Source organism: Pieris brassicae, chromosome 9 (assembly GCF_905147105.1).
Source record: "Pieris brassicae chromosome 9, ilPieBrab1.1, whole genome shotgun sequence".
Classification (NCBI taxonomy): Eukaryota; Metazoa; Arthropoda; class Insecta; order Lepidoptera; family Pieridae; genus Pieris; species Pieris brassicae.
The window spans coordinates 17,811,550-17,833,584 of NC_059673.1; the positions used below are offsets into that span (position 1 = coordinate 17,811,550).

Genomic DNA, 22,035 nt, shown 5'->3' on the forward strand with positions numbered 1-22,035 from the left:
CACATCGTGCACAATCATCATCTCCATCAGCCACGATGACCTCATCATTAGTGCACAACCGAGGTTCAAACCTACGACCTCAGGAATCAGAGTCGCACGCTGAAACCAACTAGTCCAACACCAATAAAGAATATATTATAATTCGATAATAAAATAATGATTATTTTTTATTTCAGGCTTATTTCTCCCGACCTGTGGTATGAGCTTTAATCTGTATTGCCATTGCAAACAGAATGTCGAGTGCAACGCAAATAGCTTCCCCCATTTACATACATATTTCACGTCTAAATATAACGCACTTATACACGAGACAAGTTTTCTGTTTTAGCCGCGTATAGATAAATAAAGACGTTGGTAGGGTTTAATTCAGACTGCATGTAAATTACAGAACTTTAATAAGCCTGTGATTACAGATCGTTAACTTTATGTATGTAATTCTATTGCACGTGTGTTTGTCACCTCTTGGCGGCTGGACCGACTTGATTTTTGACCGCCTTGGATGGTTTAGATGCACAAATTAGCCCAGCATATGACGCTGCAGTCGGTATCTAGATTATTTATCCATACATCTGGTATATACGTAAATTAATGAATAAAGCTTTTTATAAATTTGACGAATACTTAAATGATCCTAATCCTTGCAATTGATTTGCTTCAGTTCAAACAATTTATATGACTCAAACTTAGCGATTAAAAAGAGTGGCGGAAAGTTTCTTGCCAGTTCCTCTTGTCTGCTCTACGCCCTTGACTTGCGAACTGGTAGTAAATATAAATTTACAATTAATTTAACTTCTTTTTGACGTTCATAAGTGTACTTGTTTTCCTATATGAATAATGATATTTTGAGTTTGAGTTACGTATAATATAAAACCTCTGTGCATGCGCCGGTAATTAAACTCCTCAACGGCTGGACAGTTTTTTTGATTTTTTTTGTGTGTTCAAATGGCGTTGGAGTGGTTTACATTATTAGAATTTTGTGTATTTAAGACGTTGTCCTGTCGTGTCTACAGGAGTCCTGTCGGATCCGATAGTTTTGTATATAATTCAACTGTCAACATAATAAATATGCTATAATAATAAAACCGATTCCAAAATACACTATAATATATTAACAATATTTCTTATTTGTATAGAGAAGCAAGAGAATTGAAGAAAAAAATATAAAATTATGGACGTCTCAAGATAGTACCACGCATTGTAGTGCTTTTTTTAAAACATTTAACTTCAGTTACTGGGTTATTCCAATTTTTATGTTGAAATTTTAATTTAGTTAGTTTCATGTATTTTAACTTTTTTTTTTTTTTGATATACGGATATTTATATATAAAGGCGTTTATTAGTACAGAATTAAATGTATTAAAAGATTTATTTTTAAACAATGGACGACCGCGCAACATGGCCCAAACGGGCACAAAGCTCATCTGATGTTAAGTAATAATGAACTCTTTAATTGGCAGAAGGCTCGCAAGATTTTTTTTTAATTAATCATTTTTCTTGAAGGACCCCAAATATTGGTTCGGTTGCTCTGAACTCTTCAAGCTAAAGGTGAGTCAAACTAAAACTGAGTTTAATGATGCAGAGACCACACATCTCTAGAAAACTAAGGACAATATGTCAAAATTAAATGTTAAATGCTTGCCTTACACAATATATAGGTTAAATTTACGATACGTCATATTTGTAGTCAAATGAGTCAGAGGAAAAGATAACGCCCGCAGGAAACAACGTTAATTGATAAGAATGTTTTTATTCCGGTGTATGCTTTAATAGACACAACTGTACTTAGAAGAGTTTGTTAAGAATTTTAGAAGCTTTTTAAAATATTAATTCACCATAGATCTAATTGGGAAATGTTTTGTATATAATTAGTCAGAATAACATTATTTATAATTTTCTTAGCCTACATAGCAATAATAAAATAAAAAGGTTTGGTCCCTGTGGCAGTGTACCTTTAACGCTAGCAGTATTTCCCTCCAGAGAAATCACCAGCTCTGGGTTCACCGGTTCTATGTACCAGTCGCCAACTTAAATCTTTAATTAGTCCCTGTGACCACGGCCCAAAACCTCTCTACTCCAAAGAAAAGTTTTATCAGTATTTAGACAATATGTATTGTTATACAGATAGAAGATGGTCAGAAAGAGTAACCGAATGACCCAAAAGAACAAAGAAACTGGCTCACCTGATGTTAAGTGATACCGCCGCCCATGGACACTTACATTGCCAGAAGGCTCGCAAGTGCGATGCCGGCCTTTAAGAATTAGTACGCTCTTTTCTTGAAGGACCCTAAGTCGAATTGGTTCGGATATACTTCAGTGGGCAACTGGTTCCACATAGTGGTGCGCGGCAAAAACTGCCTTAGAAAACGCTCAGTTGTGGAACGACGGACGTCGAGGTGATACGGATGGTATTTTGTATTTTGCCTTGACGTCCGATAATGAAACTCAACAAGGCTCAAGTACCACCTCATATGGAATACTGCTCACATCTCTGGGCTGGTGTTCCCAAATGCCTTTTGACCAAATTGGTCGAAGAGCTTGTAGAATTGTTAACCTCCAACGTGTTACTGATCCGCTTGATTCTCTCATTCTACACAGAGACATTGCGTCTCTTTGCGTTTTCTACAAAGTGTACTATGGTGAGTCTTCTGAAGAATTGTTTGGGTTGGTCCCTCCTGCTTCGTTTCAACATCGTAACTAACTAACTATAATATTTTAATTTATAGTGAATTGAGAATACGGCTGTGTGTTACATAGTAACCACGCATTGTAGTGCTTTTTTTTAAACATTTAACTTCAGTTACTGGGTTATTCCAATTTTTATGTTGAAATTTTAATTTAGTTAGTTTCATGTATTTTAACTTTATTTTTTTTTGTAATAATAGAACAAGATATTAATACACCTGACAAAGAACATTACGTCACTGAGTTCTGAGTCATTCGTGTAGGATGACTACACGTTTTATGAGAATATTCTAATTCTAAGAATAAAAAATATATGTTCCAAATATTTTTGCAGGTTATTCAACTAACATATTTAAAAAACACTGGGTTTACGTCTGAAAATACAATATATCAAACGTAATATGACAGTGATATTTATTCAGAATACAAGAAATATAACAACAGTGCAAGGTGATAAATCTGGTCGTAGAAACGGGACCCATACTCACTGGAATTACAGAATTAAAAAGATTATCTCGTTAATAAACTTAACATACTCTCCATAGTTATTGTAAAACGTCTTGCAGGTTGTAGGCGGAAAATCTGTAAACATCGTGGGAAATGGAAATTTTGTCAACTGACCAGGTGAAGTCTGTTATCTGCATTACCTGTACGAGTAATTTTGTATGCTTGTGACTGTCTTAGTAACAATTTTTTTTAAACTTCATACTTTTCATACCTGTCCTATTAAGTTGTTTTCGTACAATGGTTAATTAGTTATAAAATAGCAGCGTTGACCTAGTGGTCTCAACCCACGGGTTGTAGGTTCGATTCTCGTCTGTGCACCCAACGGACTTTCTGTCAATGTGCGCATTTAATACTGGCGCGTACGGTGAAGGAAAGCATCGTGAGGAAACCAGCATGACCCAAAATCTCGACGGTGTGTGTTAGGAGGTTCATCACCTACTTGCCTAATAGAAATTATCTCGGCATACATAATATACCTATATAATTAATTGAATACGCAAGTCAAGTGAAACGCGCCCACGATATGCACCATTTTTCTTATTGAATTTATACAATGTGATGTATGATGTGCAATCTTTTTAATACATCGTTCTATCGTGCTGAAATTATAATCATCAAAGCCTTATTTAGGTGATACGTAATATCATTACCAAGCCTCTATAAGATGTTTTGCAAAAAGGAGAAAAATTCCTTTTGAGAGATTCTCTCAGTTACATGCTATCACGAGATGGAACTCGGAATCCATATACTGTATATTATTTGAGTAACACGGACAACCGGCAGGTGACAGCTATTTTATTAAGTGACAAAACTATAAATATTTTTACGCTTCTTGCTTCTCAGAAACAATATCTTTAATAATATTAAGTAATCTAGTAGGATCACTGATGACACGTTCAAGGGCTAGGCTTTCCAGTTGCGTGACGGGTTACAGTGATTTATGATTGTCCATACTCAAAATAGTACCACTTAGCAAAGTGCCGTAAATTAATGTAAAAAAAAATATATTTTTGACTTTATACAAAAAGTGAACTAAAGAAATATATAGAACTAGACGAGCTTAATTTTTTTGTTTACTCCGTGGCGTAATAGTTGACAGTTCTGGTTAATTAGTATTCCTTCTATTGATAAAATTTCTTTTTAGATCATAAAGTAAACTCAAACTATCACCTGGTTATAAAATATTCAGTCAAACAGAAGTTTACATGTATTTTTTAAATGTAAACTAATTTTGTGTAGTTTCGTCGACAGTTGTTTTTAATGTACCCAATCGTAAACAGAGAAATTAACGACGGATTGACGAGAGTGGCTCAAGTCTCGAGTCACTTGATATTAAATGTTTTGACGTACGGGATATCGACGTTTATGTAAACGATCAAAAGAAACGTAAACACGAGATCGTTGACCGGCGCGAGCGCAGCGTAACTGTGACATTGCGCATACCAATTAATTGCTGTATTATAAGGAATTAGTGGAGCTGCGTGGAATTTGGATTAATGTTGTGTATTTTATAATGAAAAGAAGGATGTTGCAGCATTCAAGCAATGGATGGAAGTATCGAATAATAAAGATAAAGGATGTTAGGTGGCCTATCCTATATCCAAGATGACGTTTCAACCCCACACTAAATACTTAACTTTATGTAAAACATATATTTAAATTTATATATATTTCTGTATTGGTTTTTATTTTTTGTCTGTAAAAACCAAAGGGGTTCGGGCACGAGAGGTATCGTTTCCAATTTTTCAACATTATAACAGACTAAACAGTACTTATCCGTGGCTGGATATATTCGGCTGATCTGATCAATTTTAAAGACTGTATTGTTAAGTCCGTATCTCATACCTAATCCATGGATATTTTTTTCTGCTTCACAAATATTTCTGATAATTTTATTTTACCTTGTACTATATTTTAAGTGTATTTTTTTTGTAAAAGATTTTTGTGAATTATACCGTAGGTATTGCATATTGCCGTTGAAGTCCCGGCAGAAAGAGACATCGACCTCGGAGCCTCTGTAACGCAGCTTTGTAGGAACTACTCGAGATGGTTTTAGTGGGTAGTTCACCCAGTCTCTGAACAGCAGAGATTTTGGTGTGGGTCGAGACCCATATACCCCTGCAACCTTTGAGGGGAATGCGCAAATGCATTTCCACATTTATTAAAAAAAAGGTATTGAATTAGTTATGATGTGATAAACTTGAATAAATAAAGGTTTAACAATCAAACTATATTAAAGTCCACACATAAGACTAAAACGAAATTTATCAATTATTATATTAGATTATATTATCTTTTGTCCCATTACAGACACGATCCAAATTTCCGTTGGACCAATAACAATCAAACGACTGAACGTTTAGTTTTGTAGATTATTTCCTAGTCTATTAAATATATAGAGCTAAAATCATTTTTTCCCCCTACCATTAAAGTAGGTTCTATCAACTTTTTAACTTACACAACATATAATGTTTTGTGTTGTGTTGTAAATATATACCAAACGTGTATCAATAGTTATCGTTTGTATATGTCAAAAATCATTTGTTCATATAGATAGTAATGTGTCTCTGTAAAAATACAAAAGCTCCACTCATTCTAATAGCAGACTATTACATTTATTAATTAGTTCTAATAAAAAATTATTTGTTCATATTGGTTTCTCTATATGCCTGTCCATATAAAACAAAATGGGAAGGGTCCTAAATTAGATTTACAACGAGTCCCCAAATCTAGGGCTAAAACGTAGAGAGTAAGAACGCCTGGCTAGAATGTCTCGGCCCCTCTCTAATCACCAAGCTTTGGATTTACAAAGAAGTATGGAACTGAACCATTGGCACCATTCTACACTTGACATATTGAAACAATGAGTCAAAAATACAACATCAAAGCGATGTAACCCTTGATCAAAATTATTCACTAAAATAAATTTCCAATTAATATTACACTAGACTAAAATATAACTTATAAAATTCTACTTAAACTATTAATGATAATGAATAATAAAAAAAATCAATGGATCAAAATTATTCACTTAAATAAATTTCCAATTTTTATTACACTAGACTAAAACATAACTTATAAAATTCTACTTAAACTATTAATGATAATGAATAATAAAAAAAATCAATGGATCAAAATTATTCACTTAAATAAATTTCCAATTAATATTACACTAGACTAAAACATAACTTATAAAATTCTACTTAAACTATTAATGATAATAAATAAATAAACAATTAATGGCGCTACAACCTTTTAGGTCTGGGCCTCACATTTCTGTATCTGTTTCATGATCGTTTGTGAATTGAATAGGCAAGTAGGTGTCAGCCTTCTGCGCCTGACACACACCGTCGACTTTTTGGGTCTAAGGCAAGCCGGTTTCCTCACGATGTTTTCCTTCACCGTTAGTACCGTAGTGGCATCAATGTGCGACTTTCACCCCTGAGGTAGTAAGTTCGATCCCGGCTGTGCACCAATGGATTAATGATAATAAGTAAGTTATTAATTATTATTGTATTCTATGTATATTACAGCAAATAAGGTGCTTGTATATCGGCTTACAACCCAGATTTGTTACATGTAAAAAAAACAAAATAAAAATATTAATTGTCACTGTCACACATTGTCACACAAGCACACGCTCTAGTGAGTTTGTACAATTATTTAGGTGTAGCGACTCGTACCGACATCAGGTCTTAGTTACGTTATATTTTATATTGTTTTAAATAAGTAATTAATTTCAGAAATACAATTAACATCACTTATTTGTAGATATTGAACACATATTGTGTAGATTTCATTTGGGACTTGCAGTTGCTTAAATTAAATTGTACAGTTGTACAAATTCCTTTTAAAAACGGACCTTAGGTTATTCACATTTTTTAATAATATTGAATAGTTTCGTTTGTAATAAAACAGTTATAATTTTAATATTCAACTTCTGTATCCGACTTGTTGGTTTGGTTTTTGTATTGTTAAAATAATATCTTTGGTTTGTTTTGTACACTTACACAGTTATTTTAAAACAGTACGGATCCGGACCGTCACCTTATTAATATTTGAAATGTAAGCAAATAGACCAAAAAAAGTACAGACGCACCGATTCTACTATTTTATGATAGCATGATGTCTACAAGCGCATGCAATTATTTCAATCTATAGATCGTGTCCAAGATCGTTGGCCATGACAAGCGTGAGTTATTGGCGTAAATAAATATCATGAGAAATGCATTATAATAGACGTAATATATATTACTAATAGTAATATATCTTTTTTTATAATAATGCAGAGATATTTTTTTTTTCTTTAAAAAAACGCAACGAAAAGTATCGCAGAATGTTATCGTTTCTAGCATTAAAGGTACACTGTCACAGGGACTTTTCAAATTTGTTTTAGCTTAAAATATATATCTATATATATGAATCCCTATTTCCCTTGGTCACGGCATGACGCGTGAACGGCTGGCCCGATTTCGGTAATATTTTTCGTTGTTGTGTTTGTTATTGTCAGGATAAGGTTCTTATTAAAAGAAAAAATTAAGAAAATAGAACGTAAAATTTAAGAATAATTTACGGTAGCAATGTATTTTTTCAGTGCATAGCGCCTTTACAATTCAAACTCATTTCATATAACGTTTTGGCGTTTGACATAACATTGACATAATACGTACTACAAATAACGTCCAAGAGAATGTAAAAAATAAATATCGTTTAAAATAAATGCTCCGATCGGAGTTTATTATTATAATGATAAAATACGCGAGCGACTGTAATTATTTTATATGTATTTTATGGCGTTTGTGGCATTTTTCTTGAAAATCCATGTTTTTCACATGGTCAGTTATAAGTCGGAATACCAAGTAAACTATTTATATACGCGCCAGAAAAACAAACAAAGAATGTTGTATATCATAAAGCATTTTTAGTTAATTATAACAATTCGAAATTAATATTCATAAGACAGAACAACGTATGTCGGGTCCGCTAGTTATTATTATATATCTAGGTTTAGAATATTGTAAATACTGTGTGTAAAACACGATTCCCATTGTTCAAAACGATTAGTTTCGACATTAGTCATTCCGTTCTAGTTATAAGCTCTCCGGACATCTCATTACTCAGTTTATGAGCACATATTTTGAGCTGCGCTTTGTTCTTATAACTCCTATGTAAATAGTTACGCACTGTGTGTTGACACGTCGCGTGACGCTTAAACGGAAGCAAAAATATTACGCTTCATTTGTCACTCACGTCTTCGCACTTAGTTCTTCTATTAAGTCATCTAATAAAACATAACCTAACCATCCGTGGCTTATAAAAACAAAGACGCTGCTTATATAGCAGTCTTTTCAATCTGTTTTTTTTAATTTATTTATTAAAAGGTCACACATATATAACGCTATATCAACAATATATATTATAAGCTATTTATCTTAAATATATGACAATAATTGTAAACATACATGTAATGAATTAAAAAAAAACCTGTTTACTGTGTACACGCGTTAGAAGTTATACTACTTTGGCGTTACAAGATAAAAATATTTCCAAATATTATCTGCCTTGTTCTACGTTTGTAGAAATAAATTAATATCGTGAATACAGCGCAATGTTTTTATTTTTAATTTGATCAGCCCACTACTTGACCTGGATATAAGACATTGTACGAATCTATCAATCGCTTACTGAAGATGAGACATTTGTCTCTGCAGTCGGCAAATAAAGGTGAAAGACACTTGCAAAGACCTGCGTCTCTGAATTTATAAAAACATACGTTTTGATGGTTGGTTTTTAGTTATTTTAAAAAAGTTTGAGAAGCTAAAAACTCGTTCTCGGACTACGACGTCCAAATCTAAAAATATTAGCCAATAATTTCTCAGCACAGTGAGTAAATCTGTGTATAATTGGATACTGGCTCGCGACATTGTCATAAAACATATTTTATAAGCTCTTGTGAGATTCAAGGTAACGAACGAATAGTTAAACTAAAATAAAACAATGAACTTTGTAGTGCAATAGCGTTTATTGGTTTTCGGTCCTTACTTTAAGGCGTGACGTGCGGATTAACATCATCATCATCATCAAAGGTTATAACAGCCCCTTGAGGGCCTTAGCCTCCTCAACCACACTTCGCCATCACATTCAATCCAGTGCTTCCCGCGACCAATTGCGAGCCCTATTGTTTCCAGGGCATTGATAACTCCATCCTACCAACGCAGCCTCAGTCTACCGTGTTTAACGTGATGATAATGTGCGGATTATACGAGAGTATAAAATTAGTTTTGGATAAATCAAACTTAAGATACGACCTAAGGAAATTGTAAAAAAATTACAAAAAGCTCATTATTTTCGGAGAGCAGTGTTGGCATAGTAGCTTCAACGTGCGACTCACATCCCTGAGGTCGTTGGTTCGATACTCGGCTGTGCACTGGACGTTCTCTGAATACAGATTGGCGCATCTAACATTCGTTCAAACGGTGACGAAAAACATCAAGGAAACCGGTTTGCCTTAGGTCCAAAAAGTCAATGTCGAGCGTCAGCCACAGGATCACCTACTTGCCTATTAGATTATCGAGGCCCAGACCTAAAAAGGTTGTATCGCCAGTGATTTATTTTATTTTTATTCATTGTTTTTGGAGCTTGTACCTTCTGTTGGAAGAACTGGCTTCTAGGACACTAAAACAGGGTATTTATTGTGTCTATTGATTTGTCATTTATAACAATGAGAAGTAATTTTATAAAACGGTAATTCGTTAAATCATTTGTTGTTTTTTTTAAATGTTAAAGCACTTATATTATAAGATAACATATATATAAGGTAACTACTTCACACCTACCTTTTGTATTTAAATATGTACTCGTAAGGGAACATTATCATATACAGTTTTTTTAACTGCTTTGAATTCCGAAGAGCGATCGTGACCTTGTCTAGTTTTTTTTATTTTTGAAGTCGCTATGTCGGAGTCACCCATTGGTGATTAATTAACAGAATCTGTGCGCAAAATGAACTGTCGTGGAATTTGGATCATAGGTACGTCATAGTTCGACGGTAACCGTTTTGGTAAGAAAAATATTTTATTTTTATGAACAAATTACGTATAGCAAATAAGAATTATATTAGTTGGCAACTTCTAACGCTTGTTCTTTTTCACAGACTACTCTTCACAGTCTTCACTAGAACCCTTTCTTAGTGTATTAATTTATCGTTGTTACCAACATGGAACAGCGTCCAGACTCAGTTTCTGTACTTAGACGGAGATTTGGTCGGTTGTAAGTCCTGGCTAATTAAGCCTATCTCCTTCCTATCAAAGATTCTTGTGTACTTAAAAGGCTTCACGAAGATTTCTACTTGTTGAGAAGGCACAGCCACAACTGTGACTCTGAACATGGGACTGTGCGTCGCGCCAAGGACAAACAGATGTTTATTTAGGAGACAATGGCTCATAATTTTCAATATCATTAAGATTGATTCTGCTGAGATTTAGAAGTCCCTTTGCCAATGCTGGCACTGCCATCAATATAACGATACAACCTTTTTTTTGGGTCTGGACCTTGGATTGCTGTATTTGTTGTGATCATTTGTCAATCTAATAGGTAAGTAGGTGACCAGCCTCCTTTACCCTGACATACGCCGTCGACTTTTTGGGTTTACGGCAAGCCGGTTTCCTCACGAAAGATCCTCATGGATGAGAGTCGCACGGTAGGCCAAGATTTTATAACTATATACAATACCGAACGTTAAACATACATATACATATAGGTAAAAATCAAGGGTTTATTGGTCAAAGTTGAAGCTGGAATCGTTATTCTACTGTGTATGGCTTGATTCATGTTCGTTGACTTTAAACTCATCAGATAGTTTCCAAGAGAAACATCGTAAATTGTACGTTGGTGCCCAACTGATGTCTGAAGATTCTCTATTTATTTATTATTGTATCTTTGGATAATATCCAATGAATTTCCGCTGGACGGTTTATTTCTTAATTAAATCTCGTTCAGTAATAAATATGTATGTTTATTTAATTTATATATTTCTTAGAAGTTTATATTCAAGTCTATATTACTCTGCGCCTGTCACATCACTTCAGAAGCAATTCGATTGAGGGTTCCTCCAAAAAAGAGTGTTCCAAGTCTTGCGGCGGCAACACATTAGCAAGTTCTCTGGCAATGTGTGTTTGTTTGGGCGGCGGTAACACTTATCATCAGGTGAATCTCCTGTTCGTTTGCCCCGTTATATAAGTCGAAGAGCAGTATTTATATAATAAATTAATGCCTCCCGCGCTGCAAATAATAATAATAGCCAAAAACAAATTAGGGTAATAAACCGCCTTCACTCGAATTAGCTTCCGTCCTGCCCTTCAGGCGATTGACCACCCAGCAACGGCCCACAGCGAGGTTTGAGTCTCACAGGAGGCACCTTTGGTACGCTCGCCAGAACAGCCCTAGCTGAGCCGTAACGGCCCTTAAGGTCAACAGCGAGATTACTATGTCATTTCTGAATCTTGCAATAAGACAATATTCTAATGTTGGCGTAAAATGGTGACATCTTCACATAATTGAACATTTATTTATTTAGATAGTGTTCTTTTTAATCCCAATTATTTATTTATCCAATCAGATAATAACATATGGTTATTATTGTTAGTTACAATATTATTCCAAATACTATAGTGGTAGGTTAGCTTTAAAGTATATTCAATCATAACATTAAAAAGGTTACATGCAGTCCATTACATTGACCCATGTAAGGTCAATACAGCTATTACCGCCACCACGCTGTTAGGGCTCCCACGGGCCTTACCAGAGATATAGCCCGCTTGCTTATCGTGGCTTAAAGACCAACCAAACATCACCATACTGAAGGTCTGTTATAGGCATCGGAATTCTGTATTTGTTCCGTGATTATTTATATCTCTTAATGAACATGTGCCTTCTGTGTTACACGACCGATTTTTACGACTAAGGCTTAACGATTTCGTCACAATTTTATCGTACATACGTACAGCTTAAAAGAAAATTTGATTGGTGCACCGCTGTGATTCGAACGCACGCCTTTAGGTTGAGTGCCGCAAGCTCAACCCGTTAGGCCAACACGGCCAATAGGCGTATTCAATAAATAAATTATCAAATATTGAAGCGGTTTACCTATAACTACTGAACCACGGTGGCCACAGCTCCATAAAATGGCAATAAATCAGTGTAAGGGGCACTCATAAGCGTAGTTATAGCTACTATATTTAGTTCGACCTTATACAAGACAGAGCTGTCAGGCAACCTGCTTATAATCCAACTATTTACGATTTAGTCATGACCACATCTAATAAATTGTTAAGAACATAAATACTATGGAACTTATATAATATATTTAAGAAATAATTATATTTTTTAAATTAGATTTTTCTTAGATTATTAATTATCTATTTTGTGTTAACATATGTTTCATATAATTCGTTTGTTAGTCTGTGGAAAAGACTAGTTAGTCAGTTAGTAGTTAGTTAGTTAGTTTGAATATTTATGTATGTGCTAGTCATTCAAATTTGAATAAGAAATATAATAAAGGTGATTTTCAAGTGTTATTTACAAACGCTAAATGATGTTTCTAAAAATACATATTTTTTGCAAAACATTTGAGTTTCATTCATTGATATATATATATATTCATTCATTATATATATATATATATAATATATAATTATTATAGGTATTATATATTACCTACAACACGCTAAGTGCATGAGCTTTAAGCTCTTGTTTTCAAGTTAGTAAGTTTATAATTCTATGTAGTTTGTATTTGTTTTTTTTTACAATTTTCCCTTAATATTTTTTACTAGGGTTGCATGGATAAGTTAGCTGAGTTCATTGTTGTAATAATAATATGTAATTAATAAGTAGAAAATTTAAAAAGTTTGCTTCCTGTGGCAGAATGCCTTTACTGATGTCCCTGTTTAGCAATGAAAGCCCGAGCTCTGAGGTCACCGGTTACTATCTGCCAGGCGACTACTTAAATCTTTAATTAGAGTCTGTGCAATATATTGTGGGCTATATTTGACATACAGTGAAAACCGTTTACGACGTCATCGTTTATAACAACATACCGGTTATATTGACCAAAATGAAAGGTCTTGGCCGGTAAAAGTATTGAGTTCTTAATAACAACTTCATCGACTGTTACGACTATCGGTTTTTACAAACAAATATGAGTAGTCGCTTCGATGTCTTTATAATAGATTTTGACTGTATTTTTAAATACTGTTCTTGGGCTCTTCGTTTCAAGCCATTAATCCTGACAAATGCTTGTTGGTTTCCTTACAATCTATTTAGTTTTTATCAATGTATAAGCAAGTGTTGCGCGTTAGTTAACAGGCAGGCTTTGAATGTACGAACTCCAGATTGATTCATATTCGGCTAACATTGCTCTATGTGTTATTTATTAACAGACTTTAAAAAAAAACGTAATTTATTTATTGAGGTTGCCCTATAATATCAAGGTCTTTGACGATTACATAAATACCAAATACATACTATATATTACATAAAATACTTACAATACAGTGCTTTCAGTTACATTGCTGCATATATATATGACACTAGTTATTTATTAGAAAACAATAATAATAGAAATCATACATATATAATCCCCGGCTGTGCACCAATGGACTTTCTTTCTATGTGGGCATTTAACAAACGGTGAAGGAAAATATCGTGCGGAAATCGGCTTGACTTAGACCCAAAAAAGTCGACGACATGTGTCAGGCACAGGAGGCTGTTACAGACTATTATACTTATGTAACTAATAATATAATATACTTGAAATGATTATGAAACCGATAAAGAAATCTGAGGCCCAGACCTAAAAAGACTTATAGCCTTAATTGAAACATTTTTATGTTACATGAGTAAATTTGTTTTGTCAATCATAAATGCTTTATATATTACATAGAATCCATGTAAAGAAAATTCGACTAGCAAATTGTTGTTCAAAGAATCTGGCGCGCGGCCAAACAACAACCATCTATGTCTCGTTTGTGTATAATGAAGTAATTTCCGTTATTTATTATCTGAAAGTTTGTAAAGGTAACATAAATTTATAAACAAGAGATACACTAACAAAATTCCATAGATATGGTGAATGTTTAGGCGCTTCTCATTCGAAATTGAATCGTGAATACAACAATAAAGTCAGCACCGTACACAGAACTTGATATATACCATAGTAGGCAGATTAATGTTACAAAAGCGTTAGGCTAATACAGTGTTTTTCACCTATAACACTAGACTCAACTAAGTTTTAGGAAGAAATTACTAGGAAATTGTTAACGAAACACACAAGTAAATTTTCAAAACTAAAATTAAAATTCCAAATACATAATTTTAAGAAGTAGTTCTATGTAAAAATTTAAAATATGTGCCTATTTTTTTTCATTTTGGGAGGAAAATTATCAATTATATTATTTAATTTTTAAATAATATTTTGTAAATTTTATGTAAATATAATTTCATATATTTTAGCTAGATCGATTGTAACTTGTACTGTACAAAGTGTATTTGTGCACTTCAATAAATAATTAACTCTTATGATTCAGTTAGTCTCAAATATTCCTACGGATTGCTCCTCAAGATTCCTATACAAAAATTATTTAATAACGATAATTATTGTACTTTCTCGTTAACATACCGCTTTGATTCGTGAAACAATTCCGTAATCATTGGGGCGTTTCATAGCAGCACAATTACAGCAAAGTTTTATGTAAAATGTTAGATTTGGTATTCATTTATATTCTAAATACGGTCCCTTTAAGTTGGTAAATATACATTTAGTATTAACAATCTTGAAATGTATAAACCATCATATCAAAAAGAAAAAAGGCATCCCACATTCTCCAGTTTTTAACAGCACCACTGCAACTTGATATTTCAGACAATTGAACTAGCAATGGATTTGAAATTCTCCTCCTAAAGAGATAATCATATGTATTTTCTATTAATAATAACTTAGGTAATTTTGCTTACATTTAGCAGAACAAATTATGTATCAATTTCGTTAAATCTATTAATCTATGAACTCACGCCAAACAGTGTGTGGAGCGTTATTTTTGTGTTCAAGTTTTTATGTCAATAATCGCCATTGAATGTTTTGCATAGGTTAATTACCAGAGGAAGAAAAACAAAAGACGCAAGAGGAAACGTTGCGTTCAATTCTGATCCTCCTTTTGTTAAAACGTATCACTGAGATGCTCTTAACCAATTAGAAGTAAACAGAGCACGCCAACGTCTTTAGTTTTGTGTTCTCGGTTCAAAGCAAATTAGAAGTTCAGTAGAATTATTACTACTTTAGACAGTTGATATTTCAATAGTTTCCCTCAGAAGTAAACCATAAAGCGGGAAATCGCTGAGCGACATCATTGTTTATAACAAAACAAAATAAACAATGACGTTGAATCCAATCGAAGTTGATTGTTTTTAAACATACGAGTCATCCATGTAGAGCGTCATGTTTAGGCAAATGTCTTGGCGGACGTTCAGGGGTTTTGTTTTCACCAAATAATTATGCGCCACGTTTAGGTCGTTCGAATAACGGCCGTGCAAGAGTGGTTTTTTTGCGCATTAAACAACTCCTACGGGAAAGACAAACATCGGGCAAGACCGGCGTTAAGCCCATAAAAGTCGAAGGCATACAGGTATGAAAGGCTGTTATTTGCCTATTAGAATGAACAAATTATACGAAACAGATACAGACATCTGAGTCTTACATGCCTAAAAGTTGACGTGGTATATCAGGCACGGAAGGCTGATCACTTGCCTATTAAAATGAACAAATGATCACGAAACAGATACAAAAATCTGAGTCCTAGAGACGAAAACCTAGAGGTATGTAGTGTCATTGCTTTTTTATTGTCTCCGGTTGACCGTGATCGTGTAAAGGAAAGAATTATTCACGTTTTATAACAAAGTGTTTTGCCAAATATAAAGATGAAAATATACTTTATGATTGAAGCGCGTAGCAATAAAATTTATTTGCGACCACTCCAAACATAACACAGGTGCTCAGCTAGAGATATTATATATCTGGACAGAGTAAATCGCGAGCAATAATATTTTTTAATACATTTAATAATATCATTAAATTTTTTATCAAGTAAATAACTAATAATGTATAATGTCAATTCCTTTGCATTAATTAGATTTAAATAAATAACGCTCATATATAATCAAAACACATTAATTTATTATATTTATAATTCATTATGTATTATAGTTCATGCGTATGCCAAGAACTAAAAAAACTAATAAAATCAAACTTGTAAGTTGGAATGTCCAGATTTATCCGGAAATTTGAACAACAAATAGTGGACAAACACACAAATGGAATTTTGGACACGTACTTGAGAGAAGTCCTTCATTAAACCAATAACACATGCATACAGATACAAAAAGTCGGTTAAAAAAGCTTACAAAGCACGCTCAAGCAGGTAGAATATGAAGTAGATATATATAGATAGATTATAGAATTCATTTCTAATTTGCAATTCTCTTGCATCGATTTAATTCAATCTAATGGAAAACCAAGCCCCCATTAGAATACTGCAGTATGTTTGATAAAGATGTGATAATATTTACATTACCTTACGTTTGATGTGAGTGTTTTGTTTAGAGGTATAAATTTAATATGATAACATGTACTAATTATAGAGGACAAAGAAATGAAGAAAAAAGGAAACACAATTGAAAATATGTTACTAAATGTATAGACACCATATAATTATATAGGACACATAGGGGAATCCAAAAATAAATACTATTATGAATTTTGTGGTTATAACCTACACAGCCACACAATTATTATTTAAATAAATAACAAACATTTATTCGAAACAAGATGAACAACAGACGAAGAACAAAATATACACACATTCAAAAATAACGAAAAATGTTTAAAGCGCTAAATAACGACTATGTCGCGTAGTAAGTGTCCATAAGGGTAACAAATGCATTAGACAATATGCATTATGTCACCTACTAAGTAAATGACTTGTTGGCTTCAGCGAGCGAGTATCATCCCCAAAGTCATAGCTTCGATCGGCGTGTGTCAGGCACTGGGGGTTGATCACCCACTTGCCCATTAGATTGGACAAATGAAACAGACACATAAATCTGACGCCCAGAACTAAAATGGTTTTAGCGCCTCTGATTTTTTTTTAAATAATTTGTCCGCAAAATAATTTTAATATAATTAAGCCATTCTTTAAATTCAAGTCATCTGCGGTTTAACGAGAAGTAAAACACGATACATTACACTCGTAAAGTATTTGAAACACGTAAAAAACGCGAAACGAAATTAGCACTAATAAAAAAGCGATTTAAAATCACGATTTATGCACGCTATGACGGAAATAAACACCAGACTATAGGAGAAATTTTTATGTTCAATTGTTAACTGATTCGTTTGGATATGACTAAAACGTTAAGAATTTAATTAACATGTATAATTAATATAGTTCAAAGTACTTCAATCTATTATATATTCAAGATTTCCTTCTTCTAAGTAAAAATAACAATAAAAATACGTATTTTTGCGAGTGTTTCAGTTTAGCAAGTCCTCGTGCTGTGTTTATACGTGAAAAACTCAAAAAATAACAATTTCCGAACCAAGACATTCCCTGAGGAACGGTTATTGTTGAGGTCGCAAAAATGTTGTTAAAATACACGAAATCCACGAGGGCGCAATTTAGTATTGAAGAAACTATATTTTTTTATAAATAATTTACGTTCAGGAGTGACTAACAACTTTTTAAAGTGTAGGCGACAGTAACATGGTAAATTTAACTGCTATTTGCCACCAACTATATGCTAGGGCCGCTAGGGTATAATGCTACATTTTAGCATGATATCTCAATATGAAACCAGGACCTAATTTGAAGAGATTGCTCAAAAGCGATAATGGCGGCATTATCGCTTTCCTTGTCGGACTTTTTATTTAATTGTTTTAATTGTACTGTATTTTTGTATTACGAACCGAATGTTAATAAATAAATTAAATAAACTAAAACAATAAATAGGAAATCTTTTATTTTTGTGTTTGATACGAAAAAATTCAAAAGCTACTCGAGCGATTCCAAACCATTAAATTGCTGTATTTATAACTAATGTAAGTTATAGTTATCTAAAATATTATTTTATTATATATATTATTTTAAAATATTAACATATCTGGCTGAAGTCAGAAAATATAATGATGAGAAACAAAATGACCAGACAATTTATTAACACTTACCTAATAACTAACTCCAGCACATCTTCCCGTTCGAAAACCTTGCAGTACAGATGCAAAATCTTCAGGCAGGTGTACTGCAGCCCTGACCATGCGACATCAGCGGACTTCAATGCCTGCTCCCACGGGCAATTCTCATGCCTTGTCAGGCACAACATGCCGTCAGTCTCGGTTGGAGGCATTTAATCTTTGGTACTCTTTGGTATTTTAAATTTCATAAAGGTATTTCCGGATGTCGTTAAATCGGATGGAGCTTTCGCTTTGAGATCTTTCGCCAATTTTATTATTAAAAGTCATTTTAATTGTGATTGATATTTCCTTTTTGTTAAAGGTCAAACACGCCAAAAATATACTAAGTATTAATTATTTATTTGCATATCGGTATTCGTACAGATATTTATTATATAATATCTAAATAATTACATTATACACAAAAGCCAAAAACGGAATACACTTTCAACATAAACATAAAACAAAGTTAATGATTATTTACCTACCTATCCTATATAAAACAAATATATAATAAAATGTCAAGATGGTAGTTATAATAATGATTATTATAATAAATTTAATAAAAGCAATAACAAAGCCATCGTGTCTAATAAATAATACCCGTTATTATATATTTATAAGCATTTTTTAGTCACATTAAATTATCCATTTGCCGGTAATTCGTGTTATAATATGAAGGTATACGGACACATGAGTTACGTAAATAGTTTGTATTAGACCGAGGAATTTAAATAGTTGGGTTTGAATTGTATTGTATGAAAAAACAAGAGAGTGTACATTTTCTTAAGCTTTAACAAGACTATCTTAAGTCTTAAGATAGTGTATAGAAATTCTGGTAGTAAATCAATTTTAGGTTTTGGACTGCGGTATGATTTGACGGATCTTGATACCAATTGGAACTTACTTAGTAAGGGCCCAACTGTAGCAAAATTAAAACATAATTATAACGGATTAATCTATATATATACTGATGTATATACAATTAACATCCGGCCGAACTACTACATACTTTCGAACCATTTTATTAAAGTTTCTAGCGATTTATATATTACAGCTATGTGTTTAAATGGTTAGTCCATTATGTAGCTATTAAATAAACAGGCGCACAACTTGTTAGGTTCCTTATATGGCGACTAATATTTCCTGTCATTTACTCATCTGTGTGTACAAATTTAGACCTTATTACTATCACGATAAGAAGTATATTAGTACGTTATCAGGAGCAGATGTTCAGACTCAAGCAACGCGGTTTAGAAGTCAAACTAAATCTCATGTCATTGTGATTAATGTATTCGAAGTTTGTTTAACGAGTTTTTTTTGCTGTGTTCTTATATTAGGCTGAATAGGCTAAGCTGTTGTTATATTAAAAACTGTAGGTATTTTTTCAACTTTGGATTAAAAGATACTCTTGAAGTGTACAGAATTGAAGATTTAAGTTGGCGCCTACTAGATTGTATCTCTGAGCACTGTTGGCCTAGTGGCTTCAGCGTGCGACTCTCATCCCTGAGGTCGTAAGTTCGAGCCCCGGCTGTGCACCAATGGATTCTCATTCTTTGTGCTCACTTAACACTCGGTTGAACGGTGAAGGAAAACATCGTGAGGAAACCAGTTTGCCGTAGACCCAAAAAGTCGACGGCGTGCGTCAGGCACAGAAGGCTGATCACCTACTTGCCTATTAGATTAACAAATGATCATGAAACAGATACATAAATCTGAGGCCGAGACCTAAAAAGGTTGTAGCGCCATTGATTTATTTATTTTTATTGTATTGCTGACCCCAGAGCTGGTGCTTTCCTCGCTGAACGAATAAGTATCGCAATACAGCGAGCAAATGCTGCCAGCGTTAGTGTACCCTACACTGCCATAGAGACCAAACTTTTAAAATTTGTTTTAATTTTCTCTATATTTATTATTATTACTATGCAGCTTAAACATATTGAAAATACTGTATATTTGTGTGTAGGTTATCAGCTTATTAAAAACAATTATAATTTAAACTATTACGAACCTCTTATATTCATTTATTTATTTATTTTATAACGCAAAAATGTTTAGTTCGTGCTAATCTCGGTAACGACTAGTTCGAATTTGAAAGAATTCGATTATTTTTGTCTTGAAAAGTCCATTCACTAAAGGTATAGTGAAATTTTAGTAAAACACTAATTTTTTAAAACAGTCGGCGACATTGTATATGTACACAAAAAATCTCGGGATTTTCAGTTAAAATTCATCCATTAATTGGGGTAAATATTTTTCTAAACACTAACAATTCAATATATTACACAACTAGAAATGTTCAATGAGAATCCATATCTAACTTGAAGCAATTTAAACTAGGACGCTATTATAAGCGTGCGACACAACTTAGATTAATATGAGGATGTTTATTACATTGTCCTTCCTACGAGGAATGCAATGTTGGCTTACAGGAAGTTATTTAGATAAGACTATTAACTAATTTTATATTTAACGCGTGTAAGAATAATAAGTACTTTTTTCGAATACAGTACGTTAAATATTAAGTTTTATTCTAATGATTACAACACATGCTCATGCGCTAGCGGGAGGCTTTTCGTCTCAAGTGCCAAAAGCCTTGTCCACTCTCCAGCGTCAGCTTGTTGGGCGCCACGCGCCGTCAAAAATTTCTCAGTATATTTGTAAACATGTCTTATTGCTTTTAAGGTTGACCCCTTATATGCTTTCCGCACGAATTCTCCTCACTACGCGCGAACTATATATTGAAATAAAATTCCTTAGAGATAAACATGATGTGATATTAATTTATCCCTAAAGACAGATAAACATTTGTAACGAAAATTGTTTTGGTTGTTTAATATCCCGGGTGCAAAATCGTCAATATTGTAATTTTTCCTCCCCATCTCTCAAAAATTTGTCGTTTGTGTCGTTAAAATTAATGGAGTGGAAACTGTAAAAGTTTACTGTAATATTACAGCATAATAATGAATGTGAGAATGAAAACAACACGGATAATTTATGTCCTAAACACTGAAATCCTAACTTAAAACGTATTTAGAATTTGAACAACAAATCCAACATAACTGAGTTTGCTGCAACTGCGCTGCTATTTAACTTAGGTTTACGTGAATCTCCTTTGTTAAAAAATACACAAAATCGTAATCGTCGTAAATTCGTGGGGGTATATTGAACTAAATGGATACGGCATAATTGACGAACATCGTATAGCTACGTCCATTGTCACCTGAGAATAAATTAGACTATTTTTTTTATTTATAAAATAGGGGCTAAATAACTTAGGGGCAGACGGGCACATGATTTGAAGCGCCCAATGACTGAATGAATGAATAGACATTTGCAACGGCAGAAAGCTGACACGTCGTTGCTGGCATTTTAAAGGTTAGTACGCTCTTTTGTTGAAGGGCTCCAAAGATTTCATGAGCATGTGATGGTGCGTGGCAAGACGAATTCTTTATTTTTTTAATCAATTTACTTAGACCTCTTCTCTATCTTCTGGAACTATATTCCATGGGCTGGCGAACCATCTGGTGTCGCCGGGGGTCCAAACTGATTCATTTTTTTCTTACTTA

At 33.4% G+C, this 22,035-nt stretch overlaps 1 protein-coding gene across 3 annotated transcripts in view; it reads right to left on the reverse strand.

Annotated features, from left to right (window-relative positions):
* LOC123713930 (four and a half LIM domains protein 2) overlaps positions 1–22,035 on the reverse strand; it is a 139,059-nt gene that overhangs the window by 42,858 nt on the left and 74,166 nt on the right. The window contains exon 2 of one of the 3 annotated variants that reach the window (XM_045667822.1): positions 18,461–18,725. The exons of 1 other annotated variant lie outside the window; for it this stretch is intronic. In XM_045667822.1, the coding sequence (XP_045523778.1) occupies positions 18,461–18,639 (179 nt within the window). In that variant the 5' untranslated portion in view covers positions 18,640–18,725. Of the gene's footprint in view, positions 1–18,460; positions 18,748–22,035 lie in introns of those variants that run through there. One more of the 3 variants, XM_045667821.1, reaches the window with a different exon arrangement.